At 36.8% G+C, this 24206-nt stretch overlaps 2 protein-coding genes across 10 annotated transcripts; one reads left to right on the top strand and one right to left on the bottom strand.

Annotated features, from left to right (window-relative positions):
* The first annotated feature begins 909 nt into the window (after window positions 1-909).
* Window positions 910-5576, top strand: LOC141899579 (DNA methyltransferase 1-associated protein 1-like). Its single transcript, XM_074785962.1, has 13 exons — window positions 910-965; window positions 1180-1283; window positions 1462-1547; window positions 1970-2093; window positions 2184-2258; window positions 3009-3227; window positions 3477-3584; window positions 4174-4359; window positions 4446-4517; window positions 4671-4743; window positions 4958-5112; window positions 5207-5362; window positions 5461-5576. Exons 2-13 carry the CDS (start codon window positions 1188-1190, stop codon window positions 5521-5523), a joined length of 1413 nt encoding a protein of 470 aa, XP_074642063.1. The 5' UTR covers window positions 910-965; window positions 1180-1187; the 3' UTR covers window positions 5524-5576.
* Window positions 5577-6005: 429 nt separating this feature from the next.
* Window positions 6006-23929, bottom strand: LOC141900574 (uncharacterized). 9 transcript variants are annotated; one of them, XM_074787532.1, is made up of 30 exons: window positions 23793-23929; window positions 22674-22928; window positions 19706-19753; window positions 18045-18177; window positions 17553-17709; window positions 16437-16496; window positions 16233-16363; window positions 15828-16117; window positions 14411-14538; window positions 13991-14224; window positions 13409-13613; window positions 13213-13323; window positions 12911-12982; window positions 12028-12096; window positions 11078-11280; window positions 10559-10679; window positions 10064-10367; window positions 9579-9844; window positions 9176-9295; window positions 8930-9085; window positions 8724-8840; window positions 8452-8625; window positions 8032-8256; window positions 7776-7949; window positions 7593-7688; window positions 7413-7520; window positions 7167-7322; window positions 6986-7075; window positions 6632-6775; window positions 6006-6549 (listed from the first exon to the last, which is right to left on the bottom strand). In XM_074787532.1, exons 2-30 carry the CDS (start codon window positions 22893-22895, stop codon window positions 6508-6510), a joined length of 4356 nt encoding a protein of 1451 aa, XP_074643633.1. In that variant the 5' UTR covers window positions 22896-22928; window positions 23793-23929; the 3' UTR covers window positions 6006-6507. The 9 variants fall into 9 exon arrangements, with proteins under 9 accessions (XP_074643633.1, XP_074643636.1, XP_074643634.1 ...); XM_074787535.1 differs by having other exon boundaries at window positions 14411-14475; XM_074787533.1 differs by having other exon boundaries at window positions 18045-18174.
* Window positions 23930-24206: the final 277 nt, after the last annotated feature.

Below are 24206 nucleotides of genomic sequence, written 5' to 3'. Positions count from 1 at the left end.
GATAATCCGACAACTATCCAACAGCGATGAAATGGTAGGCATACAGCGGCGCAGTGGCGGCCAACATCGCCAAAAAATGCAATCATCGCTCAGTTTAAGAGGGGTGCTATGAACAATTCACTGGTTTTGACGATAATTCTCAATGTACAATAACGAAGCCAAGAATATAAGATTCTCGATATCGAATTATCATTTACTTATTTATTGCCGTGTGTATTTCTGATAACTATGTGCCGTGAATCGAATGCCTGTTGCGTCGCTTCAACTTTAGTGACCGTTTCCGAGAACAAACACAGTCTTAAAACCGCGTCTTTGCTATCCGTCGAATCAGTAACATCTACTCGACGATCGTCGCGCATTTTCATGCCGTTGGCGAATGTTGAACAGCAGAAAATCGAGCGTATTTCCAGTAGATAGAATACATTGCTAGAGTAGTTGGCTCGCCTCCATGTTTAAACCTGCGCGTCGTCGCACTCTGCGCATGTGATTTTACTTCCGTCAACAAACAAATATCGGAGCACTCCTTCGTCGTCACCAATGGTCATTGTCGTGAGGGTCTTCGACAGGGGAACAGCATCAAGCATTGCAATTCGGCCAATTTTCATTCAAGGACGAAAGTGACTGTGCTGTGGAGAGGACAAAACGCACTACAACAGGAGCGAGATTTGCCGAGGCGCACTCGGTACAAAAAAACTGCCGCGAATTTTAATCGCCGCAATTAGAAAAAATAATTGCGGAATTTGAAAAATAGAAAATATCAAATTCCATTTGTCTTTGCATTCCATGCCCTACCAAATGCCATGCCATGCCAGGTTTTATATCACCAGATTTTATTTAGAGCTAGTTCCGTATGAATAGCTTTGGAGTTATCCGTACGCCGGTCCGTTCGAATATCGACTTTGGTTATTAAAAGCGGTCGCTGATTTGCCATTTGAACAAATTTTTACAAAAACAATCAGAAAAAGGTGAATTATCTCAATAAATGCTTATATCTGCTACATGAACAATAGATGCATTTAAGGAGAGCATATTTCTGAAAATAATTGACCAAACAGAATTTTTGTAGCTGAACCAAAAGGTGTCGAAGAAAGCGATTTTCCGTCCCATTTTTGCATCCATGTCAATTCAATTCAATACAATTTCATCACAATAATAAAATTATATTCTACTGAATTGAAGTTTGAAGAATGGCGGCTGTAAGTGATGTCAGAGATATCCTCGAGCTCGGGGAGGTCAGCAGTGAACCGATGACCAAAGATGCAATCATGTCTTCCGATAAAAAGGTAAGAATATTTTCTTAAGAAATTGGTCGAGGCCGAGAAAAAATCCCACAATAATTTAGCCATAAACGTGAAGGTCCTATTGGTCGAGCATCTATAGCGAATTACCAGCCATTTGCAATCTTGAATCTTCACAGAATTCTAGAAGAAAATATATTTTGTTTGTTTCTATTATTAACAGAAAAAGACAAAGAAAACTGAAACGCAACAGAAACGCCCAGAAGGAATGCACAGAGAACTATGGGGACTTCTGTGGACTGATAGCAAGTATGAAGAAGTTATGTCAGCAATTACAAACCACAAAGCCTACTTTCTTGATCTGCATACCATATCAGACGTTTCAAATATCACTACTTACTACTTGAAGTGTACTCTACTTTAGATTGCACTTCCTCAAAAACACCATGGCAACTTACCTGGAATTCAGGGAAAAGCCAGGGGAATTTCATTTCTTTAAAAAAGTCAAGGAAAATTGTAAAAAGGCGAAAAGTCAGTGAAAAGTCAGTGAAATTTGTTGAGTGTCAGGGAATAGCCAGGGAAAATTCAGGGAAAGATCAAATGACATAATAAAAGTGGCCACCCAAGAAATATGGGTGAAGTAGGCTGTAGCAGCTTTTAGACAATTTGCAAAGTTAAAACGTGTCCATCAGTGTTAACTTATGCTGTCTTGATATTTTGATTTTTTGCAGAGATTTACCGCCGATAATTCCGACTGATAGTCCACAATCGGGCTATAAACAAATGAAAGCCAAGATCGGTCGCAGTAAAGTCCGACCGTGGAAATGGATGCCATTTACCAATCCAGCCAGAAAGGTGCGAATCATTGCCTAAAAAGTTTTTGAAGAATATCGTAAAAATCAGATTATCTTGGAATTAATGTTAAAATTTACTTTAAAATTTCAGGATGGTGCAGTGTTCTATCATTGGAGAAGGGTGGCCGATGAAGGAAAGGATTATCCATTTGCAAGATTCAATAAGGTATAATTTACTATATATTCTAATACAAATTGTTTCCTTGGCATAGTAGTTGCGGCTATTAGACTGTGTCGTCATTATTATCAATTTTGTAGAGAGGCTCGATTAGATTCTATAATCACCCTCCTCTTGTACGTTATTGTTAGGATCTTTGATTTTTGAAGAAACTACATGTACTTCGATGATTTTGATTTCATGCTTTTCGTAAAATGAGTGACTCATCTACTTGATGCAGCTACCATATAGTTGCTGCTAAAACTCGTACTTCTGTTAAATCTAGTAAACCTACGCAGTGCTGTCTTTATGCTTACTCTGATTCAATGCGGCCCTCCACAACTCCCTTCATATCATGAAATTAAAGACAAACAAAGATTTCATACAGCAGATACTGGATTATCTAACTACCTCAAAGCCAAATTGGGACTCCCTCTTTTTTTTAACACCCTTAACCCGCTAAGCTAAGTTAAAAAGGGTGTTCGTGAAATCAAAATCAGCGCCACACAAGGCATTATAAGGGGGTTCGATGTTTCTTTTTCCCAATGGGGGAGAGACCAGAGAAGAACCTTCGACCAAGAAACTCTGTCGCCACCAGGGTTTGAACCCATAAACCCTGGATTGACGAGACCAGTGACTGGCGGCTTAACCCACTCGGCCACTGCGCCTCTCTGGGACTCCCCCTAGTAGTGTTATACTCGTCAAAATGTACACGTATTCATGAATTTATTCATCGAAGTTCCAATTGTTTATGTACAGCAAGTGGACATTCCGTCGTACTCCGACATCGAATACCAGCAGAATTTACACGACGATAAATGGACTCGTCAGGAGACCGATCATCTGTTCGAGTTGGGACGGCGGTTCGATTTACGATTCATCGTCATGCACGATCGGTGGGACCGCGAGAAATTCTCCGAACGAAGCGTCGAAGATTTGAAAGAGCGTTACTACGGCATTTGTAACATTTTAACGAAGGTAAATTTGATAACGTCGAGAAATATTCGAAAAAAGATAGATAAAGAGTTTTGGAATGAGAAACCAAAAAACTTGAGTAGGTTGTGAATTTATGATTAAATCTGATGAGAGTACAGTAAATACAGATTATTAAGATTATTAAGAATGAAATTTATCTACTTCATATAGATGGGATGGGATTTCATTTCTTTGTGGCATTAAACTGTTGAAGATTTTAGCGGCTGTTCATGTTTTTCGGTGTATTTTTAGTTGCACGCTCCTCCCGGTCACGAAGCGAAAGTCAAAGTATTTGACGCCGATCACGAACGAAGACGAAAAGACCAACTGAATAAATTGTTTAACAGGACTAATGAACAGGTATCAGCGCAAAATAAAAACCTCCATGATAGACGTCTTAGTTTGTTAGCCCATCAGTGTTGACTTGCTATACTTAACAAAAGATGATATGGTCACTTGCAAATTTCAGGGATTTTTCATGTAAATATACCATTGTGTATGACCTTCAATATGGCGTTGTCAAGTAATAAAAGCACATAGCTGCATGACCGCTATGTAATGCGCAGTGAAACTGCATTCTAGGAAAAGGGGACTTACGTCCAAATGTGGTCTTTAACCTTCCTGAGACCAGTGTCAAGTTGTTAGATTGGCTTAGAACTATGCTGGTCTTATACTGAGCTATGACTATGGAACCGGCCCCATGTTTGTTTTATGATAGGGTCTCGGGGGGGGGGGAAAAGTGCACATTTGTTATTTCTCTTTTCTGCTGTAGTTGGTGATATTTTTCTTTCTTTTAACTCCAACGTATTGTCAGTAGAAGCTAATTCTGCTGAATCACTTTCTTAAATGAGTAAAAGCCTAACTACATGTATATGATAACAGTAAATTAATTGATTATTTGTGAAAATGCTGATGGCTTCAAAATATTCTATTATTCTATGCATTTTAGATCGAAGAGGAAGAAAATCTCATGAATGAATTGAAGAAAATCGAGCAAAGAAAGAAAGAACGAGAAAAGAAAACACAAGATCTCCAGAAACTGATAACGGCCGCCGACAGTAACGTCGACGCTCGCAAACACGATAAGAAAAACCCGAAAAAGAAGATGCCTTTCACGCAGAAGAGTAAAGATGTGGTAGGGATACTGATGATTTAGATCAGCAATCGCCGATGACTTGTATTTGAGTTAGACTTACTCCGTTATACCTTTTTTGTTTTCAGACCGTTCCAGAAACGACTGGTATTAAATTCCCCGATTTCAAACAACCCGGTGTCACGCTCAGAAGCCAAAGGGTAATCTCTCAAATCAAAACATTCATTCAGGGGTTGTACACGAATGGAACATGCAAGATTCTTTCCTCTTCTTATATGAATTTCAAGAACAGTCCCTTATGTATAGTTGACAACTGCAATTCTTAATTGATAACCATTCCTTTACTTTCTCAGATGAAATTGCCTTCGTCAGTTGGACAGAAGAAAACTAAAGCGTTAGAACAAGTTTTAGAAGAATTGGGAATAGGTAAGGGACAAGTGAATGCGGTTTATAGGAAATCTGAATTAAACATCATATTCTACTTACATTTACGTATAGCTGGGCCATACTGGTAAATGATATTTAGATTAGATAAAATTTTATCCAAATTGAGTTGGTTTGACTGTATCAAAAAATGACGTTTTGAAATTCATATGTATAGATTAGTCCTCGATTATGAAATTATTGAAATTATTTTCAGAATTCAATCCTATACCTTCGGAGGAAATTGTACAGAATTTTAACGAGTTAAGACAAGATATTGTATTACTGTACGAACTAAAGGTAGCATTGGCGAATTGTGAATACGAGCTACAAACTTTACGTCACAGATACGAGCAATTAGCGCCTGGAAAGGTAAGAGCATTGTTCATAGCTGGACTCCTAGAAGAAATTACCCTATCTTGTTTCGAAAGCATTATAGATATTCCTTACATATTTTTGTCTGTAGCCTTTAGACTTGGGTCCGATCCTGAACATGACGCAAACCTCGTCGACGTTAGCAGCGATCGATGTATCTATAAACGAATCACCGGGAAAAGAGAAGAAGATCTCAGAAACGATAGATGTAGTCGGAACACCGGGTACACCTAACTCTGGAGAACTGGTGAGTAACTTCTATTCGTTGAGTTATTTGTTATACACTGTATTGTGATGTAGTTGATTTATTGTTTATTTTCTTGCATTTTCTTTCTTATTTTTCAGCGTAAAAGAAGAGCGGCTTTAGAACAGAGTAATATTCTGAAGAAGATCAAACATAAAGTTTAGATACCGGTTGATTGTAAATAAATTGTGTATAGAAATAAACTAAAATTATCAGCAGTTCCTCTTTAGCTAAATATTTCATCGACTGAAGGATCCGTGAAACTGCTCTGTCGAGGTTGTACGTAGGTTTCAATTTACAGTATGGAACCACCCCTCAGGCATTCAATTATCAATCCACCACTCTTCCCAATTCACGATTGTCGACGCGTCATCTGTCGTCTGGACTTCACATCGGACATTTTGATAAAAAATGAACAAAAGAATGCACCACAAACACCGGACATCCAGTCATTTTATCCCCGCAATCATTGAGATTTGACACTTCATTGGTGAATGTTTAAATGGGAGATGGCTTCAAGGCTACAGATTCAGATGACACCCTGCATTGTTAGATTTTGATGTCGGATAGGGCTTGACAATATCTGATTAAAACGGGACCACAATCCAGCGATAATAAAACAATTTTCAAATATGGTAAAGTCTTCATTATTATTCCTTATGCTTATACACAAAAATACAATAAGTAAATACGAACATCGGTATATTGAAGTATGAATTTGTTGGACGGTTAAATTATATTAGCACTTATTGTATCCACAAATACAGCAGATGGATGGCATCATAAACATAAATAAGCATATACAAAAAATAGTCACACAACTTAATATACAACATTACAAAGATAATTACATATTTCACTAGTATACTGTATCTATATGAGACAATACTAAATTTAAGATGCACATTTTTGACCCAGGAGAAGCAATCTTTTTAAAAGTAATATATACATTTAATAACAAGAATTATTGTTAATCTAAAACTAGCTGACTCGCAATGCATTTGTTAACAATACAAAGAATGGAGACACGGATATTTTTTGATTCTGAAAGCCAAGGAGTTCATTCCACTTTATTAAACATTCCATTTCATGCTGATGAAGGGCAGTTTGTAAAGTGACAGCTCGAGTCTTGTAGGTATTCATTGCATTCATACATTTAAGTTTCCTTCTTCGTATAACTTGTATACCAACTACAAAATTGGAATATATCGATAATATTCAAAATATGCCTATCAGTACATTAGATAGATCAGCAAAGCACTGACTACTTACACTTTTGAATTTGGCAGCAAGACCAGCGGTAAATTCAGAGGTTTCTCTACCAGGAGGTATCATCTGTATGAACTGTTGACCAGGTAGTTCCGTGGTGTATTTTTGATACAAGGGAAGTGGGATATATTCGGTTGACAATTCCATCTGAAATGGACCCAAAATAAGGCATCACATAAAGGCATGCTCAGTGGAGCCTGATTTCATAAACTAATTTCATGACGTTTGCTTTATTGAGAGTATGAAATAAACAATTGCAAATAAACCTAAAATCAGAATAAAATCATTAAAGATTTTTAGCCCTGATGGGCAATCAAACAGGATGCTGATGTTGAATGTACATGATAATGTACTTACAACGTCATCCTCTCTTTTTTCAGTAAGTTCTTCATCTCGTCTAGCATCACATAATCGCACAAACAACGAAGCTCCTTCCAGCAGTTTTAACTGAAATATTCAGTAGAAAACGTTATTAACGGGTCCATGTACCATCGAAGAGCGGAGGAATATGATATTTCTTGGAAAACAAGTGACTTACCGAGCCATTTTGTAGTCCTCGTTGTACAAACTCTATACACGGTTCGCGAGCTAAAAGTTTAAGCATGCTCTGAGTAGGAGAGCCATGAAATACTGGTAACTGATAGATTTGTGTATTAGCGTACATATCATTGAACACTTGAACTGCTGTCCAACCCTAGAAAATGATGGGAGAATTGCACATGTCAGCTAATGATACAATCATGGGATAAATAATCAGCAATAATAGAGATTAAATCTATATTACCTGTTCAAGTAAACCGTATTTGTAGTTTTCTTTATTCACAGAGACGCTGATCTCCTGTAGATGTATTATCACACACAAATAACGATGATACGATCGACTTTGAAAATGCTGAAACGCAAAATTTACATGAATAGTCTATTGCTGATTAAGAGAGTTGATGAAAGATTAGAAAGTTCATACCCTGAATCCATCTTTCCACGTTGGTGACTTGTTTGTGCTGTAAAGATCCAGCTGCGAGGTGAATTGTGGTTTGTCATATGAAGCGTGAGGCGCTCCCTGGAAATCGAGAAAATTGATGCAGATCCACGAATAGAGGAATGAACAAAAAACCTTAGATAATCATTGAGAAGAAATTTAACATACCATGTAAAATGCTCCAGGTGGATTCAAACAGAAGACAGCATGAGTAAAACCGCTCCATGGTAAATTCATGGCCGTATCAATCGCAACTTTGATACCCGATTGAGGGTCATATTTTGAAATGAATGTCATGTCTTGATCTTGGGGTGTTGTATCCATCAGTTTGGTCAACTGATTCTAAAAGGACATTAACGAGAACCAAATATGATTCCAATTCATTCTAAGATGATTTCGTGATTCTGTGCGACAATTCTCTTACCCTCATGAACTGTTCGATTTTCAGTTCACCCGTTATTTTCTTCCCCGACAAAAATTCGACCGCCTCAGCAATCGATACTTGAGGTCGCCGTAACATCGCTTTGAATATCATCCGCTCGCCTCTGGTTGGTTCGCATTTGCGTGACAGATATACACGGTCGGAATACCGTGGACGTGGCACCCAAAGTCCATACCTCGCCCAATCTTTCTCAGGAATTTTATCACCCTGAAAATCATTTATAAACACAGGAAACGATATGAGAAGAATACAGACCAGAATTAATAAATGTAAGAGGTTCTTTAATTGAAGCAACAGAACAATAAAGAGACAGTGGTAGAGAGCAATTTCAAACTATACCAGAATCGATCAAAGATTTCAGCAGAAATTCAGATTTCCAAATACAGTTCAATTAAAACTTACAGTCAAAGCCAGACCATTGTGACCAATTGGAGCTCGTATAAGTCTAACGAGTAATGAAGCACACGGGATAATTCGAACTCCGGCATCTCTCATCGATCCCTCAGTTAATGGATCTGAACCATTCGGACCAAAATGATACAATCGTAACTGGTGAGCTCCTTCATTTAGTGAAACCTGTTTATTGTAAATACAAATTATATAATTTTGACTCCCTCTAGGATTTTGTACGATATGAATATCTGCTATCATCACTACTTCTTAGTTCTTCTGACCTGTTGTCCACCTTCATCGAGAGATGGTTGTTTTTCTGTACCAGTTTCAACGAATATGTTCAGCGCTGTGTATCCAACAACCGTGAGTTTATTTGAAAATCTATCTATCGTGTAAACCTAAAAAATTAGCATAAAACAACAGTTCAAAGAGAAGATAAGTCATTTGAGAAATGAAAACCCTTTTATATTTTGACGTTTTTTCTTACTTTAAGTAATAGAGTTGAAGATGGAGGAATATTTGGTTCACGGAATTCCATTTTATGTTCAAATTTTGGGTTGTATATATAACTATCTGGACGGACTATAGTCGTTATATCTCTTCCAACCATCTCATATCTTCGCGTCAGAATTCGCCCAGCTACCTACATTAGAAGAAAATGCAAACATATTTACGAGATATAGAATCTGGATACTTTATATATGCATGTATAAACAAAGTAACAGAGACTTACCCGCGTAATAGTGACAGAGTCAGGTAGGAATCGACAACCGTCAATATATAAATCAAATCCGTCTGATGGACCAAACTGTTCACTGATTACCATCTTTCTTTCAAATGATATCCAAGCCACCTGCAACCAAATAATAGATACATCTATCATAATACAGTACTTTCTAAAGTCAGTTAACCCATAATTATTGACATGGCTAGAAATCATAAGCATTACAGTTTGAGTAACTATAAGGCCTACCAAAAGGGCATATACATGTACTTGAGGATCTGCAGTTTTCACAGCGCAACACTTAAGGTGACACCATATTTTGGGTAGTTATTACCTGAACATATTATCGCCAAATGATTCGTGTTAGTTATGGTGCATGAAGCTAACTGACAGATAGTGAATGTGAACATACCTCTGGTGGTATCAATGAGTCATTGTCCTCATCTTCGGACACTTCACTGGGTGTCACCGAACCCGGTCGCGGTATATTATGGAATACATGCAATCGAAGATCTGCTTTTCCATATCTTGTCCAGTCTTTCGACACATAATGCGGCTCGAGTGGGATCGTATCCGGATTTGGAACAGGAGGCAAGTACAGTTGAATGTTTTTCGTACCGACGTTCACAAATAAATCCTTCCATTCCCATTCACCAGGAAACTTTCGGTGTCCATTGCCTTGAAACAAAAATAGAAAACAGAAATGAAAAGAGCATTTCACTTAAAAAACAATTGACAAAGATCAAATCTAAAAGGTGAAACGATTTCAAACCCCACAGACCAATCTTAGAATGTCATTGATGGCTTAAAATAAGAAACCACAGAAATAACTGAAAACCCTTTAAAACATTTCTCGGGGTTATAGTATAATTCATCAAAGTAAGCTAAAGAACTTACGGTTTTTGTTGTGCAATTGTGGAGTTATGAGTGGAACTGCTCCCCAAGCAGTCAATATTTCAGAATCATCAGCTTTATTATCATTAGGCGGCTCTCCGCCTAATTCCATGTCTGCTCCCGGATCGGGGTCGATGGCTATTCGTGATTTACGTAAATACAATCTAACTACAAGCATGATTGGAGCGCGTACATCAACACCGTGAAACGTTGCTTCTTGTTGGCCGTAATTGTGGTAACGATATTTGAAGTTCGAACGCACAGCCGTCGTGCTACATGTTAATGGACTAGTAAAAGATTGAGCAACCTACAAAAATGTTTTCTTCAATTAAGTCATATGAAATACCTAAAATAGCCTACATCATACCCTGATTGATATCAGTATTACGAACATTTCGAAGATGTAACACAGTAACTAGTTTTTGAATTTCTGAATTCAGAACAAATCCAAAATCCTTCTCAATTAAATGAGAATTTCTACATTCTAAATTTCTATACCTTTCCGGTGTTAGTGTAGTAACCGGTGAGTCGAACTTTTGCTTCTCCTGGGTCTGCATTCTTTACTCTAATAATTTGAAATCCTACTGTGGTATCCTTTGTGCCTTCCACCGGCTTGAGTCTGAAATACAACATTATATACAATTCACTGTTCATCGTTAGCTTTCTCTTTAGACAAGGCAAAAATATACATCGTTTTTATGAAAACAATTCTTGATGGTGGTTATTCAGCAGCAATGTCTAATATATTTGGTGAGATATCACAGAATGTGCATTTTAAATGCTACAGGTGGCTAAAGGGATAGTGTAATATTGGAATAAGAATATGTACCAGTATGACAGATGGAGAAAAGTTACCGAAAGCAGTTGCTATCAAGCGCTAGGAGGAAAGACTATCGGGGTACTACCGTCCATGCCAACATCTATTTCTTTTCGGAAACACGATGCTCATACATGACACAGCAAAAGCCTATGTGGCTATAACAAACATATTCACCCAAACCACCCAGTAATTCCTACCTGTTATCATCGTCAATAGGTGCAGTATCCACATTAGATCGATGAGTCTCGATATTTTGTTGAGGCGTTTCAATAATTGGCACAGGAGGTGTAGAAATATGTCTGGGTGGGGCGGATGGTGGTATAGGTGGAACGGTTTTCGGGATCAGGGCAGTGGTGGTAGTAGTAGTAGGAGGACGAGTTGGCCGAGAATTACTAATGGCCTGCAAAGAGATATAAACAGAAAGACTGATGGGTTACACTACCACAGCATAGACAGTATCAAAATACTCATTAATTGAGGGACCAACTACATAAAATCATGAAATGCTCTACCCTTTCTCCTGAACATCAACTCAAACCTTAAGTAAGTACATGCTTATGTTTTGATTCGGTATAAGATGCTTTTCAATTAAAAGTTGGTTACTATAAGCACAATTCAGATGGAAGAATGGACTGGGTTTCTTCTGGTTGAGGTTTCAAGTGAAGGGTCTCAGATTAAGTCTCAGTTTTTTAAACTATTCATGCCATCGTAGAGCTATAAGCAGAAGCGAAAGCTTTGCAGAAGAGACAGTGAACTATAAGATGAACTACTCTAAAGCTACAACAGATTTAGTTTGGTTATGAAAAATACCGGTGTCAATTTTCCCAAATAGCCTGGACCCGTTTCCATAGTTCTGAGTTTAAAAGTTAACTCATTGAAAGTGAGCTGATTTTACTCAGAGTCAACTCCAACTCACAACTGTGGAACTGGATCCATATGCTTTTAAGTCAGTTTTTCCTAAGCTAAACAAAGCCATAATCAACACAAATAAATGTGATTTGTTTTTTCATGGTTACAAATTGTGCCCTTGTTGATAAATCTTGGATTGATTTTTCTAATTCACAGCAATCAAAATTTGATTTTAGAATAGTATATATCAGTTGATGAACTCCCAACACCATACACATGCACCACTGTATGTATATACCTGGCTTCTACTATCATATTTGTCTTTAAAGATATCAACTAGTTCGCTCTGCTCATAATGATTTCTTCCCTGCATAAGACAACATACCATGTATACATTTGCTCAATTTTGCTTCTTATATCTGCGACCAAGGATACACAGTCAAATCAACATACTTTTTAGCAAATTTTGTAATTTTTGGTTTTTTCAAAACTAGCCGATACTAGGGTGCTCATCTCTTCATACGTGGAACTGGGTCTAAGGCGTATTTCGCAAAAAGATTAACTGCTCAATTGACTAAACTGAATTAATGAAGAAATTTAGGGTAACATTTTTGCTCTGACGAAATTTGACTAGACCCAGAAATCTCATGGGTATCTAAGGTGGAGAATATTAACAGTAATTCTATGTACACGGGTATTGCTGAAGTTAAATCTACATGTTTACACGGTTTAGAATGAAATATAGAGGCTCATCTTTATATGAGCAAATTTCAAGTTTTATTACTTTTTCAGACAGAAGTTCGGAAATCAACCATGACCAAGTTATCAGTAGAACAGACAAGAATTGATTCTCTCTAAGATTTAAACTAATTTCTATAAATCCGGCAGATAGAGACAAACATAGTGAAATCAACGTTTACCCGATTAAATCAAAACAAACATATTTTCTAAAGTTCTGCAATGAAGATGGTGTTATATAAGGCATGCATTAGTTAGGTACTCACACCAGGCAGTTAATCAATTTGTGCATTCAGATCGAATGTAAAACAATGCAAAACATATTATTTCCAGACACGGACAAAGAATTATGATTCTCAACAGATTCAAGATGGTCAGTAACTGAATTGTCCCCTTATCATAAAACTTTAGTAGATTTGATTACTGTTACGTATTGTACTTACATGTCTAGGTGTCGGAGCTTGTTGATACTGAGGTTGGACTGCAGGTGAATAGCCTCGGCTATTGTGGAAACGCTGTCAAAATGAATACAATTATTTTTCATCAGTTTGTTACGATCAGTTCAATGCTAATGAGATTCTAAAGTTAAATGAAGAATTATGGTTTCCTATATCATATCGACTGCAGAAACTTTTTAAGTTTCTGATTTAGCTAACAGGTCCTTTAAGACAATTTTCAGTCAAAAAATGTTCAATTCCACATTATTGTATATTTCATTCCATAAGCGTTTAAAGCGGATACTTACAACAGGAGGATTCCTATAACTGTTAGCATGCGAAGTAGTAATAGATGCATGAGATTGTCGATCTGCATCGCGATGATTCACCAAACGCAAATAAAGCTCCAACTGACCGTACTATAATCAACACAAACAAATCAACAAAAACCTGCGCGGACATTACTTTCGAATGTCTCGGTCAGAATGGCGATCAAAAACTTACAGGTGGCATCGTGCTAACTTCTTGCGACGAAAGCTCCGGTTTAATTGGTAAACTTTTCAGCTGTATTCTCCACCGGCCGGTATTAACTCTTCCCTGGTCGTCAAATACGTCAATTTTCGACCAAGCTCTCGTCGTGAGTTTGGCGTGAGTGCTTTCAGCCATCTGCAACTCAATCAGCAAGGCCATATCCGGCTGTGGAGGACACCTAAAAGCAACATTCGATACCTGATGATAATGTGTAAATCGTATCATGGGTATAATTCTTTTGAGAAGGTATGTGTAATATGATGAGTATGAATACCCAAGCTTTTTGGTCCAATATTAAGACCATTTGGCCCATTTGAACCCAAGGGCTGGTTGCACAGCCAGACCTAAGACCAGTCTAAGACCAACTTAGTTCTATAGCCAATCTAACAACTTAAGACCAGTCTTAAGATTTAAGACCACTTTTGGACTTAAGCCACGACTGTGCAACTGGTCCCTGATGCTTTAAATCTTATCATGTCAGAAACTGACGACAAAACATAATGAATTGATTTTTAGATTACTATTTGATTTAACTAAAACTTCGAATGGACTCACCTAGGTACGGGTTGTTTGGCACCGATGATAGCTACGGTAGAACTGCCTCCACCTCCTCCTCCTCCTCCTTCATATCCTCCTGCACCCGTCTCTTGCTGCTCCGTGAACGTTGTCGGTAAAACTGAAGGATCGCCCATCTCTTGAGCAGCATTATACAAACTAACGATTAATCGTACTGCTTTAATGTGCGCATCTACGTTTAATATGAAGTCATGGAAGATCACAAATCCCGTGCTGTAAAGTAATATAAAATAATCTTTTCAGAAAGCAAAACAAGATAATTCTGATAGGTTTCAAACAATTATCAACCGAATAGATATAGTGTACATATTAAAAAACATATTTTTGTACCGTCCGAAATTAATTGATAAATCCATGCTTTATGACAAGGTGAATGAATTGTTAGGTCCGATTACTCACCTGGCATCATAACCTGAGGGGTAGAGTGGCTCATTATCGTACTGATTATGACCACCTCCTTGTTGCTGTAAAAGATTCAGTTGCGGTATTTCAGCATCTGGGGGGCGGGGCGGCAGGGCTGGCGGGGGCTGAAATGAATGCAAGTTATCGGAAATATCAATTAATGTTCTATATGTATATATGTTTACTACTGAAAAGATGAAGAGAATATTAAGCAGTGACTAAAACGTTGAAACCACAATCCCGCGCTAAGATACAGCTTTTTTATTATTGATGATCAATGAATGTTTGATAGACTTCATCAAATCATTTGTCATTTCAGGGAAACCTTAACCGGTATCTACTCTTCAGAAACAAGGCAGCAGATTTCCCGAGGAAACCCTCTCAATACAAGGTATATAAGACTACGACAAACCAAAACCTTGAACATACATAAAAGCTATTGGGATAAGCAAAGCTTTTAGGAAATTACAGACATTGGTTTTAGTCTAGTTTTAGAATATAGGGTTTTGAGATCCAGCAATTGCTAACTATATATCTAAACATTATTTACACCAACAGACATTACATTACATTATAATTAATAGAACTATAAGATATTTTTTTCACACACATCTACTCTATTTGTTAGTAACAGAGACAAATCTTTAAGGCTAAAACAATCGCACACATTACGTTATTAGAGTGAAGCCCAATGCACACAACACAGCTACTCCAATAACCTATTAGAATTCTGATATTCAATAGCAAGTTGATTCGTAGCTTTGAATTGTGTTTTCAAATAAAGACACGAACAAAAAATTTTTTAGCTGCTTGTTGCTGTGAACGTTGGGCTTTAGTCGTGAAGGTTACGTTTTCTACAAGCGGTGATGAAAGAGACAGTAATAGAAGCAGAGATGATAATTAGAAAGGACGGTAGGAGTAGCGAGGGGAGTAGAGAATGACGGGAGTATAATGAGGTGGTTGAGCAGGGGGAGGAGCGGCGACAATAACAGGGCGAGGGCGAGGGACCTGCAAGAAGATACGGGTACTATATGTTCCGCTTTGTTTACACAAGTCTCAATCGCCATTTGCCCAGCACAGCTCTTAACGAGTATAGTGGCTGAGCCCGTCCAAGGCAAATGACGATAGTCACAAACTAAGTAACTCATTCTCACTACAAAAAAGAGCATTAAGAAATGACAAATGTTTTGAGAATGCAACAAATTGAAAGGAAGTCATAATAGGAGGAGTACATCGTAAAGAACTAGGTGATGTGAACACTGGATATACCTCTAAATGTCTTATAACAAGCTGCAAATATATTTAATTTCGGTAAAACTAAGTATGTACGTGCTTCAATTATGAGAACCATGAATGAACTATTGATTATAGATTTTCTCGCTGTGAGGTAATCAATGGGTATTTTTCCACTTACAGGTTGTGTTGGTTGAGTATATGGAATATCTAGCTCGCGCCGATATTTCTCTAAAGCCAGCTGATGTCGAACTAGTTCCATTTCCTGCTGTAACTGTTGCATCTTCTGTAAATGTTCCATCTGCAGTTGTTTCATTTGTCGTTCGAATTTGTCTTCGTCTTGCGATTCGCGTTTCGTTTCTTTCGGTTTCTGCATCTCCTGCGCTTGTAGCTGCAGTAATTCTCTTTGCAAACGTTGGTTTTCCATTTCAAATGCGATGAGCTGATCGGCTAAACTATTGTGTTCTCTTTCTGCAATGATTGAAAAAATTCAAAAGCTCCAATTTTTTTCATATACCGGGGTAATATGATATACAATATGATATCATATAATAATTCAGTTTAAATATAGATAAACACTACTAACTCTTTTTTCGTCTTGGAGTTCGCTTTGATTTCAACTGTTCCATATTCTGAGCCTCGTACAACATTTCGGCCAACTGAGCCAGCACGATCGGGTCATTGCCGCCACCATCTACATACGCCTGCCTCAGAGCACTGAAAACGATAGAACGAATGATGAGAATAGATGCCAAATAATAGGATTTTCTCAGAAGAAATCGTTGAATACCTTATTTCAGCTAATAATGATCCCGCCGGAAACATCGGATAAGTTTTCAGCCTGTTATCTCTGAAATCAGAAAATTCACTAAGTGTTAGTGAAATCTTTTTATGACACAAGCTTAAACCAAGAACAAGAAGTATTTATAACACAAAAAACAAGCAGAAGGTATTGAATAGATGCTAAAACAAAAGCAACTATAGTCAACGCTTCAAATCAAAACAATAAACAAATATTTAAAACTTCAAAACCTTAAAATGAAAATTCTAAAATCAGTCACCTCTCCTCATTTAGAGAGGATTCTTCCTCTTCGTCTATGTAAGATTCTTCCTCAAACTTTTGTTTTTGTTTATGAAAATATCTGAGTAAATCTTGAAACCGATCATCAATATCTGTATTCCGTTTCATTCCGGCCACTGCCTTATTTTCCCTATTGTCTAATGTTTCTTTAAATTCATTTTTTACATTAGGGCCTTCTTCATTATGTGGAATCTTTTCTACCGATTTCGAACCTTCGTATAGGAATAGATTTTTAGACACATGTAAAATAATCGAGGATGAAAAGACTTTCTGGGCAAGATATCGTAAGTAATCTACTACCATGAACAAGGTTTTCAGGGTGCTTCAAAAATAGATCATCGTAAAGATTTCTCAGAAAATTTTCATCATAAGATTCCCTGCAAGACAGTTTAACAAGGCCTTAATTGTATTCAGTTCATCTTCGCATGCTCTCATCACTAAGGGATCAAAAAGGCTCAATTGGGAAGTCTTTCAAACTTGAAAGTCTCCCTGGTCTTTCCAAGGGCATATATGAAAAGTCTTCAAATGTCTAACAGAAGTCTAGAACCAAATGTTAGAGCAATTCATTATCAAAATTTATATGTAAGGCCTCAATTTGTTTGCGACCAAAAGTTCTTCCACATTCCTCACATCATCTATGGAGATAAAAGTCCAAGCACTTATGACAAAAGTGAGGCACCCGGGATACAACACAAAGCTCTAGTTGGAATATCATGATCACACAAGCATTTTTTGTGCAACAACCGTTCACAAGGGTGCCAAATGGGCCCAGGCCAGAGCACAATAATGCTCTCTGATCTGTAATTCGTAGCAATAGAAATTCACCTCGCTGATAACGATTCCATCTGGTTTTTCAGATCGACGAGAATCTTCGAGTTCTTTTTCTCCTGATCCTGCAGATCTTCTATGACTTTGTTCGTGCGATAACTTTCTAGATCTTTGAAATCACGATTGGCTAGTTCTTCCAAACGTCTGCGAATATCTAAAACATTACCAAAGAAAATGTTATATTTAACTTTCCTGGACCTAGCATTGCTGTTTACTGCAAGATTTCATCAATTTTCTATTTGATGTCCAAAAAGGTGATCAACTCCTACAGGGCGGCTACAGACCTGAAAAATCAGGGAATCAAAAAAATCTAGAAAAAATCAGGGAAAACTCAGAGAGTTTGAATTCTACCAAAAACCTGTTAAACTCAGGGACTATTGACAGCATTTTTCTTCTAATCAGTAGTTGATTCTATGGAAGAATCAGGGAAAACTCAGCGGATTCGTAAATGGATGGAAACTGGCCAGCCCGTCTTGGCCTTAGTCTTACCTTCTTTCTGCCTCTCCAGTTCCAGGTTTCTGTTTCTGATAGTCGCGATCTGTCGGCCATGTTCTTCTGCGGCTTGCAATACGTGGAAATTTGCACCTCTATTTGACCGTTTTGTGTCTTCGTAGCTATCCTGCTAAAAAGACAGGACAATGAAAAATTGTGTTAATGTCTCGTAAAGTACAGCATCTTGAATTAAGAGACTGCTATTCATTCAAGGAAAATCACAAAATTTTATGAAATTTTTGGGCAACGGCAAGAAGCGAAGGGACTTTTCAGCCATTTGGAAGGGAATATGGTAGATGGAAGGTTTGCAGTCTATACACAATTTTTGTAAGATCCCTATTAGTTTTCTACATATATCAGCATTTCAACAGTGTTCTCCATAACAGTTTCTTGAAGGGTGGCCACTCCTTACATCCACCCCTCTGAAAATCAGCAACCCCTTATAGAATATCTTCTGCCCCAACCAGAAATAGAAGATATTACATCGAAAGTAAGTTAAAGCTGAATTTTTTTTGGGAATTGAAAGCATTGCTACTTCAGCAGCCATGATGTCATTTGAAATTTCAAATTCCAGCATATGGAGAACACTGGAGGTAACTGGAGGTAACTACATTATGTACAGCATCACACTATATGAAATAAATTCTGTTCACATTACACATTTTTAAATATGGCTTCGACAGAATTTATCTCACATAACAATTGTCTAATTCTAGGTTCACACAACAAATACCGATATAATGAGGAAATTGAATGTGGAATTAGCATATTATCCAAAAACCTTCATAACGAAATCAGACAAACACCTCTATTTTGCTGATAAATGGTGCTCTTCATATATCAATCGAATTAATAACAGCCTGTAGTGTGAATTAACAATGTTGTAAATAGTCCTGCTAGAAATGGACTGCTTTTTACTTGAATACACTAGAACATATTGTAGCGGTAAATGTACAAAAAATGAATGAAAGATTTCAGCGTTTCTCAGAATAACTGAATCTATTCTATTCAATCCATATAATATAATATCTCTAAACGTATTCCATGAATTAAAGCAAAACTATAGTCATATCTCACGGCAAAACACTAGGCATATCAATATACATTGTATACTATATCAGTGTGTAGCAACAGGTCTCGCATTAGTCTGACAAATGGGAGAAATCATTTCCCAGGGAAGTTTCCAGAGGCCAATAACATCCCAAAAAGCACTTTGATGTCCAAACAGGTGATATTGAAATGCACCGATTATCTTTGTTAACAAAATGAAATAGAACACTCAAAAAAATACTTGATGGATTTGTATGAGTTGCAAAAGCTCCCCAGGATCCGCCAATGTCACAGATGAGTTGACCTGTCACTACATTACAAACTGATAACTACCTACTATTACCGGTATTATACAAACATACACGATTCAATACTTTAACGTAGAAAACTTGAACGTTAGAAAGCGAAAAACACCGTAGAAAAAGCAGTTTGTTGAATACGTAATATTCTCTACTAAAGATCCAGCATATAAGTCATAAATATATATATATATTATAAATGGCGGCACTAGCACCACTTACATCCCTATACCTCCTACCAGCACCACCACCACCTGCACCAAGACGGTGCCGTTGTTTTCTGTTTTGAGAATTAGAAAAAATGCTCACACTAGACGTGTCACTATAATTAGAGAGTTCACTCTCTCTGCCCGATTTCTGAAATTTAGAAAATATCATCGTTCATCACTTGTAAAATTTGTACGGTTCGTCGCGTCCATCTCCCTTCAAAGTGTTCGAACGCACCGATGCATGCTCTGAAATCTAGAAAAAAAAGTTAGAAAGTGCTAAATTTTCTAATAAGACAATTCCGTGGGTTAAAAAGCGTCAGGATAGGGGTGAAGTTATGAATAGCGTTTATCGTTTGGAAATAAAGCACCAGTAAGCCGAGCTCCAATCTCAGGATTCACCACAATCTCCGCTTTTCTCTGCGTTTACCTTGCCCCTACCGGATACTGTAATATTAATCGTATCTTTCATACTCTTACGACCGTCGCCGCCGAGCAAATCAGTCAACGGTTCGCCGGAATCGATGGCCTCTTCGTTATCGCGGATTTCTTTCGATTTCTGATCGAGTTGTTCGAGCAACATCCATTCCTCGAGGTTACGAATTTGTCGTTTGCGGCCGCGATATTCTCGCATGTCTCCCAGACGAATAATCTTCGACGAAATGACAAAGTTCCATTATCAATCAATAACACAATTCTCTAATCATCTTACTAATTCTTACCACTGAAAAATACCTCACAATTGTCGCCAGGCTAAAAATCTTATCTAAAATACTAGAAATATTTGAATAAACTTTCTAGTTTTTCGACAATTGCAGAATTTTACAGTTGTTGTTTCATCGCGGATATTGCGATCTTACTGATTTACCGAGGTACTAAGATCACTTTCTATGAGATCTAATTGACTAAACTTTTACCTGTCAGTAATATCTATATGATATTCTAATTACGGTATCAATTTTGATTGGTTTCGTCTTAATACAGTATTTGATAATGTAACTTAGTCGTCATCGTCACCTTTTTGATGAGATCAAATTGACCTAAACGTCTGTTAGTATCTTCAATAACTTCGCTAAAGTTCATTTTAAGTGCGTTGGCAATCGCAACGTGTTCACAATCTAGCAACTCTTTCCTAAGCCAAAAGAAGTTGAATGGTAGAAACTGTAAGCCTGAACTGCCATAGGCTTATGGTGATTTTCTGATCGATTGACACAAAATACAATTGTAATACTGTTCCATACAGATTGTATGTAGGAAGTTGTTTCTAAAACTCGGTATGCAAAGGAATATTTTACTTTATTCAAAGTGAATTGCAAAAACTATTGCCGAAGACAGTTCTAACAAAGAGTAGAATACAACAAGTGTAAATATAGCTTTATTCTAATAAATTGAATTACTTATTCATTGGTGCAAGCAAGCCTAAGTGCGATATGGTAAAATAGAATTCAAGCGCCTCTTATTTAGAGAATGTGTATGGAATTACACATGTAGCATTTGTTAGACTGAATGGAAGCAATTAATATCAACAGAATAAAACAAAGCTCAAACTCATGAATTTGAAAAAAGGGAAAATGTGATGATTATTCATATGGAGCAGGGGTGGATCTAGGCATTTGTTTTGAAGAACTTGTCATATCCCAAATACGCTTTCATGTCCAAGAAGGCATACGAACCCAGGCATCATGCCCAGGGGAAAAATGATATCCATATCCAATGAATTCTTTGAATATCCATTAAATGCAATGATTCTAGCAAACAAAGTGCAATCTTTCAATGTAATTTTCTGTTCTCTCTGTGAAGATGAATCAGTTTCATTCACACATAATACTATAAATTGCAAATTTTGTTTTGTTGATAAAACGAAAAAGGGCACTCAAAAAACTGTTATTGACGTGTACAAGTCTCATGAGTCCCCCTTGATCCGCCCCTGGTTGAGGTATCATTTGATAATAGGTAATCTTATCACCGAATGTTAGCCAAAAAGGGTTTAGGAATATCTGCAGGTTGAAACCAAGGCGTAACATAATATTCATTAAGGATGAGGCTTTCTGATCAGATGAGAAAAATTACCCCATTAGCAACAGAATTGATATCGGAAGATGTGCCCATAATCTGAAAATAACGTTTAGAATACACGTTTGTATAAATGATGGCCAAATACCATGTAGTTATCGAAGCACCGTTTAAAAAAAAACCATCTCCATGAGATAAAATCAAAGCAATTTTTTTTTTTTTAAAGTAGCCACCACCTTAGAAAAGCTCATAATTTTGATATTAAGATATATATATATATATATGATATGCTAGTCTTCCACCAAAGCAATAAAAAAAAACAGTTTGTACCAATTTAAAACATTTTGGGCAAACATGCCGACAGCAGGGTTCCTGGTGAGGAGTCTCCATTGAGTTTAGTTTGATAAAGCCACCTTAGAGACAGTGTTTACGATATGTTTCTAAACACATGACTTTCATACGAAGAAACTTACATAGAACGTGAACTATTATCAACGAAACTGGTTTCTTAAAAAAAGACTCGTCAGAAGTGATTGAAACAAAAGTTGGTTTGAAATAGTTTCGCTCCTTTGTCATATTCACAAGCACTGACTATAAATCAATGGAAACTTGAGAGATTTTTTCGGCATTTTTTGAATATCGCTTGACAAGAACTTTTTTAGACTCCAACACTTCTGTATGATTTGAATATCTTACAATGTATTGAATATTATTAGAGGGTCGTTCATTTTAACCCTTAAGTTCCACCGAAATGCCAGATAAGGAGTGAGTTATCAAATATCAAAATAAAAGGATTCCAATTTAGCGGATAAGAATATTTATGCCTATTCGAACACTTCATTTTCATGAAACCTATACAATCATAAATTCTAATTTTATTTATAAATATAATCAACTTAACATTGGAAATCCAAATAAATGATAGACTTCAAAACTTACTTTCAAAAATTACCTAAGCCTTCATAGAAAACAGAATTTTTAGGTTTTAGATTATGAAACATTATGCTTTAAGTTCAATCAGATTCACTTGTTATGACTGGAATGAAAAGTTACTATACCGGAGTATATGGACGTCTTGAACCACCAGATCCATGGCTTGAAGGGCTCCAAACTTCAATGGCGGGAACATGCACGGCAGCTGGGGGTATACTAGATCCTAAATGCATCGGATCTCCGATCGAAGCCCCGATGCAAAACTTCTCTTTATGTTTTTGAAGTTGTGACCCTTGACGGAAACTCATATTACAGTCTTCACATCTGTATCTTTCAGTTGAATCCATTGTCTCGTTCACACTTTATTGTATAGGGAGCTACTAAATAAAGAATTAATATTTTCACTCACACTTAGTCAGGGTTTAATCTACAAAATGTTCAGGAGTTCTAGGGAATTTCAACTAACAAGAAGATCATCAGTCAAGAAAAGGATACTCAATTAACATGAGAATATCATTAAACTTTTATTTGAGCACTAAGAGCTGAAATTCCCTGGCTTCCAAAGACCTGACTTTCCAGGACTTTTACTGACCTCCCTTTTATTTATTAATTGATAACTGGAACAATAGGCCCTAAATCAATTTGGCCGAGGCTAATTAAATTTTGCTCACCACACTTAAGTCTTTCTATTAATCAAAATTATCACTTCATCAGTACAGCTACATACATACTGGCATTAAATAATAAAAGCTCATTAATTGCCTGTTTAGAGAATTTTAAGAATAAGCAAGACATAGTCGTGCTTAGTCGACAAAAACCCACAATAAAAAAGAAAAACTATCTGATAGTTTGACGTTTCGACTCAAATCTATGAGCCATTTTCAAAATTTTTTTTTATTGTGGGTTTTTGTCGACTCATTGATATTGGACAGCCACTTGTCTATGGAAACCAATAGTCATGCTTGTTTAAGTATTTTTAAGCATTCTTTATACTTTTTAACTCAAGTTCTATGGTTACACAAAAATTACCTAACAAAAACCCTTTCAATCAAATCAATTTAATTTCTAATCCATAAATCATTTTTTCTTTATTAACAATGAATATGTAACTTTGACATTACTTATCTCGGCTGTTGAATAAAATAGGGTATTGATATTTGATTTGATTGAAGAAGATGCCTATGGCTATGAAATTTCACATTTTGTATTTTATTTGCCCAAATGCTCGGTTGTAATCTACTTACATAATATATACAGTCTAATTATCGTTTTCCATTGTTTCGTCTATCAAGGTTTCATAGCAGAAATCTCAGTTGGACAGGTGTATTTCGATTGTTAAATGCAGCTTAATTCGTCCATGTGAATTCTGCACTCAACCAGAACGGACGCCATGAACAGGTGCCCGTAAACGTGACCATGGAAACCAAATATATGGTGGCGGATTGCAAAAATGTATCAAAATACAAATAATCTTGGAAATATATCGATCAATCCTCAAAATTGAGAAGGGGAAAATAGATTTCGACAATTTTCTAAAATATTTTTGATGACATTTATGTGTTTCAGTGTGGAGGTTCGAATCCCTTTCAATTCACTTGACGATCATATCATATAATAGCATAATAATAGATAACAGAAATGGGTCAATATCTTTTTTT

The sequence above is a fragment of the Tubulanus polymorphus genome, chromosome 2 (assembly GCF_964204645.1).
Source record: "Tubulanus polymorphus chromosome 2, tnTubPoly1.2, whole genome shotgun sequence".
NCBI lineage: Eukaryota > Metazoa > Nemertea > Palaeonemertea > Tubulaniformes > Tubulanidae > Tubulanus > Tubulanus polymorphus.
The sequence above is the reverse complement of the archived record's forward strand: the minus strand, read 5'-3'. Positions and strand labels throughout refer to the sequence as shown.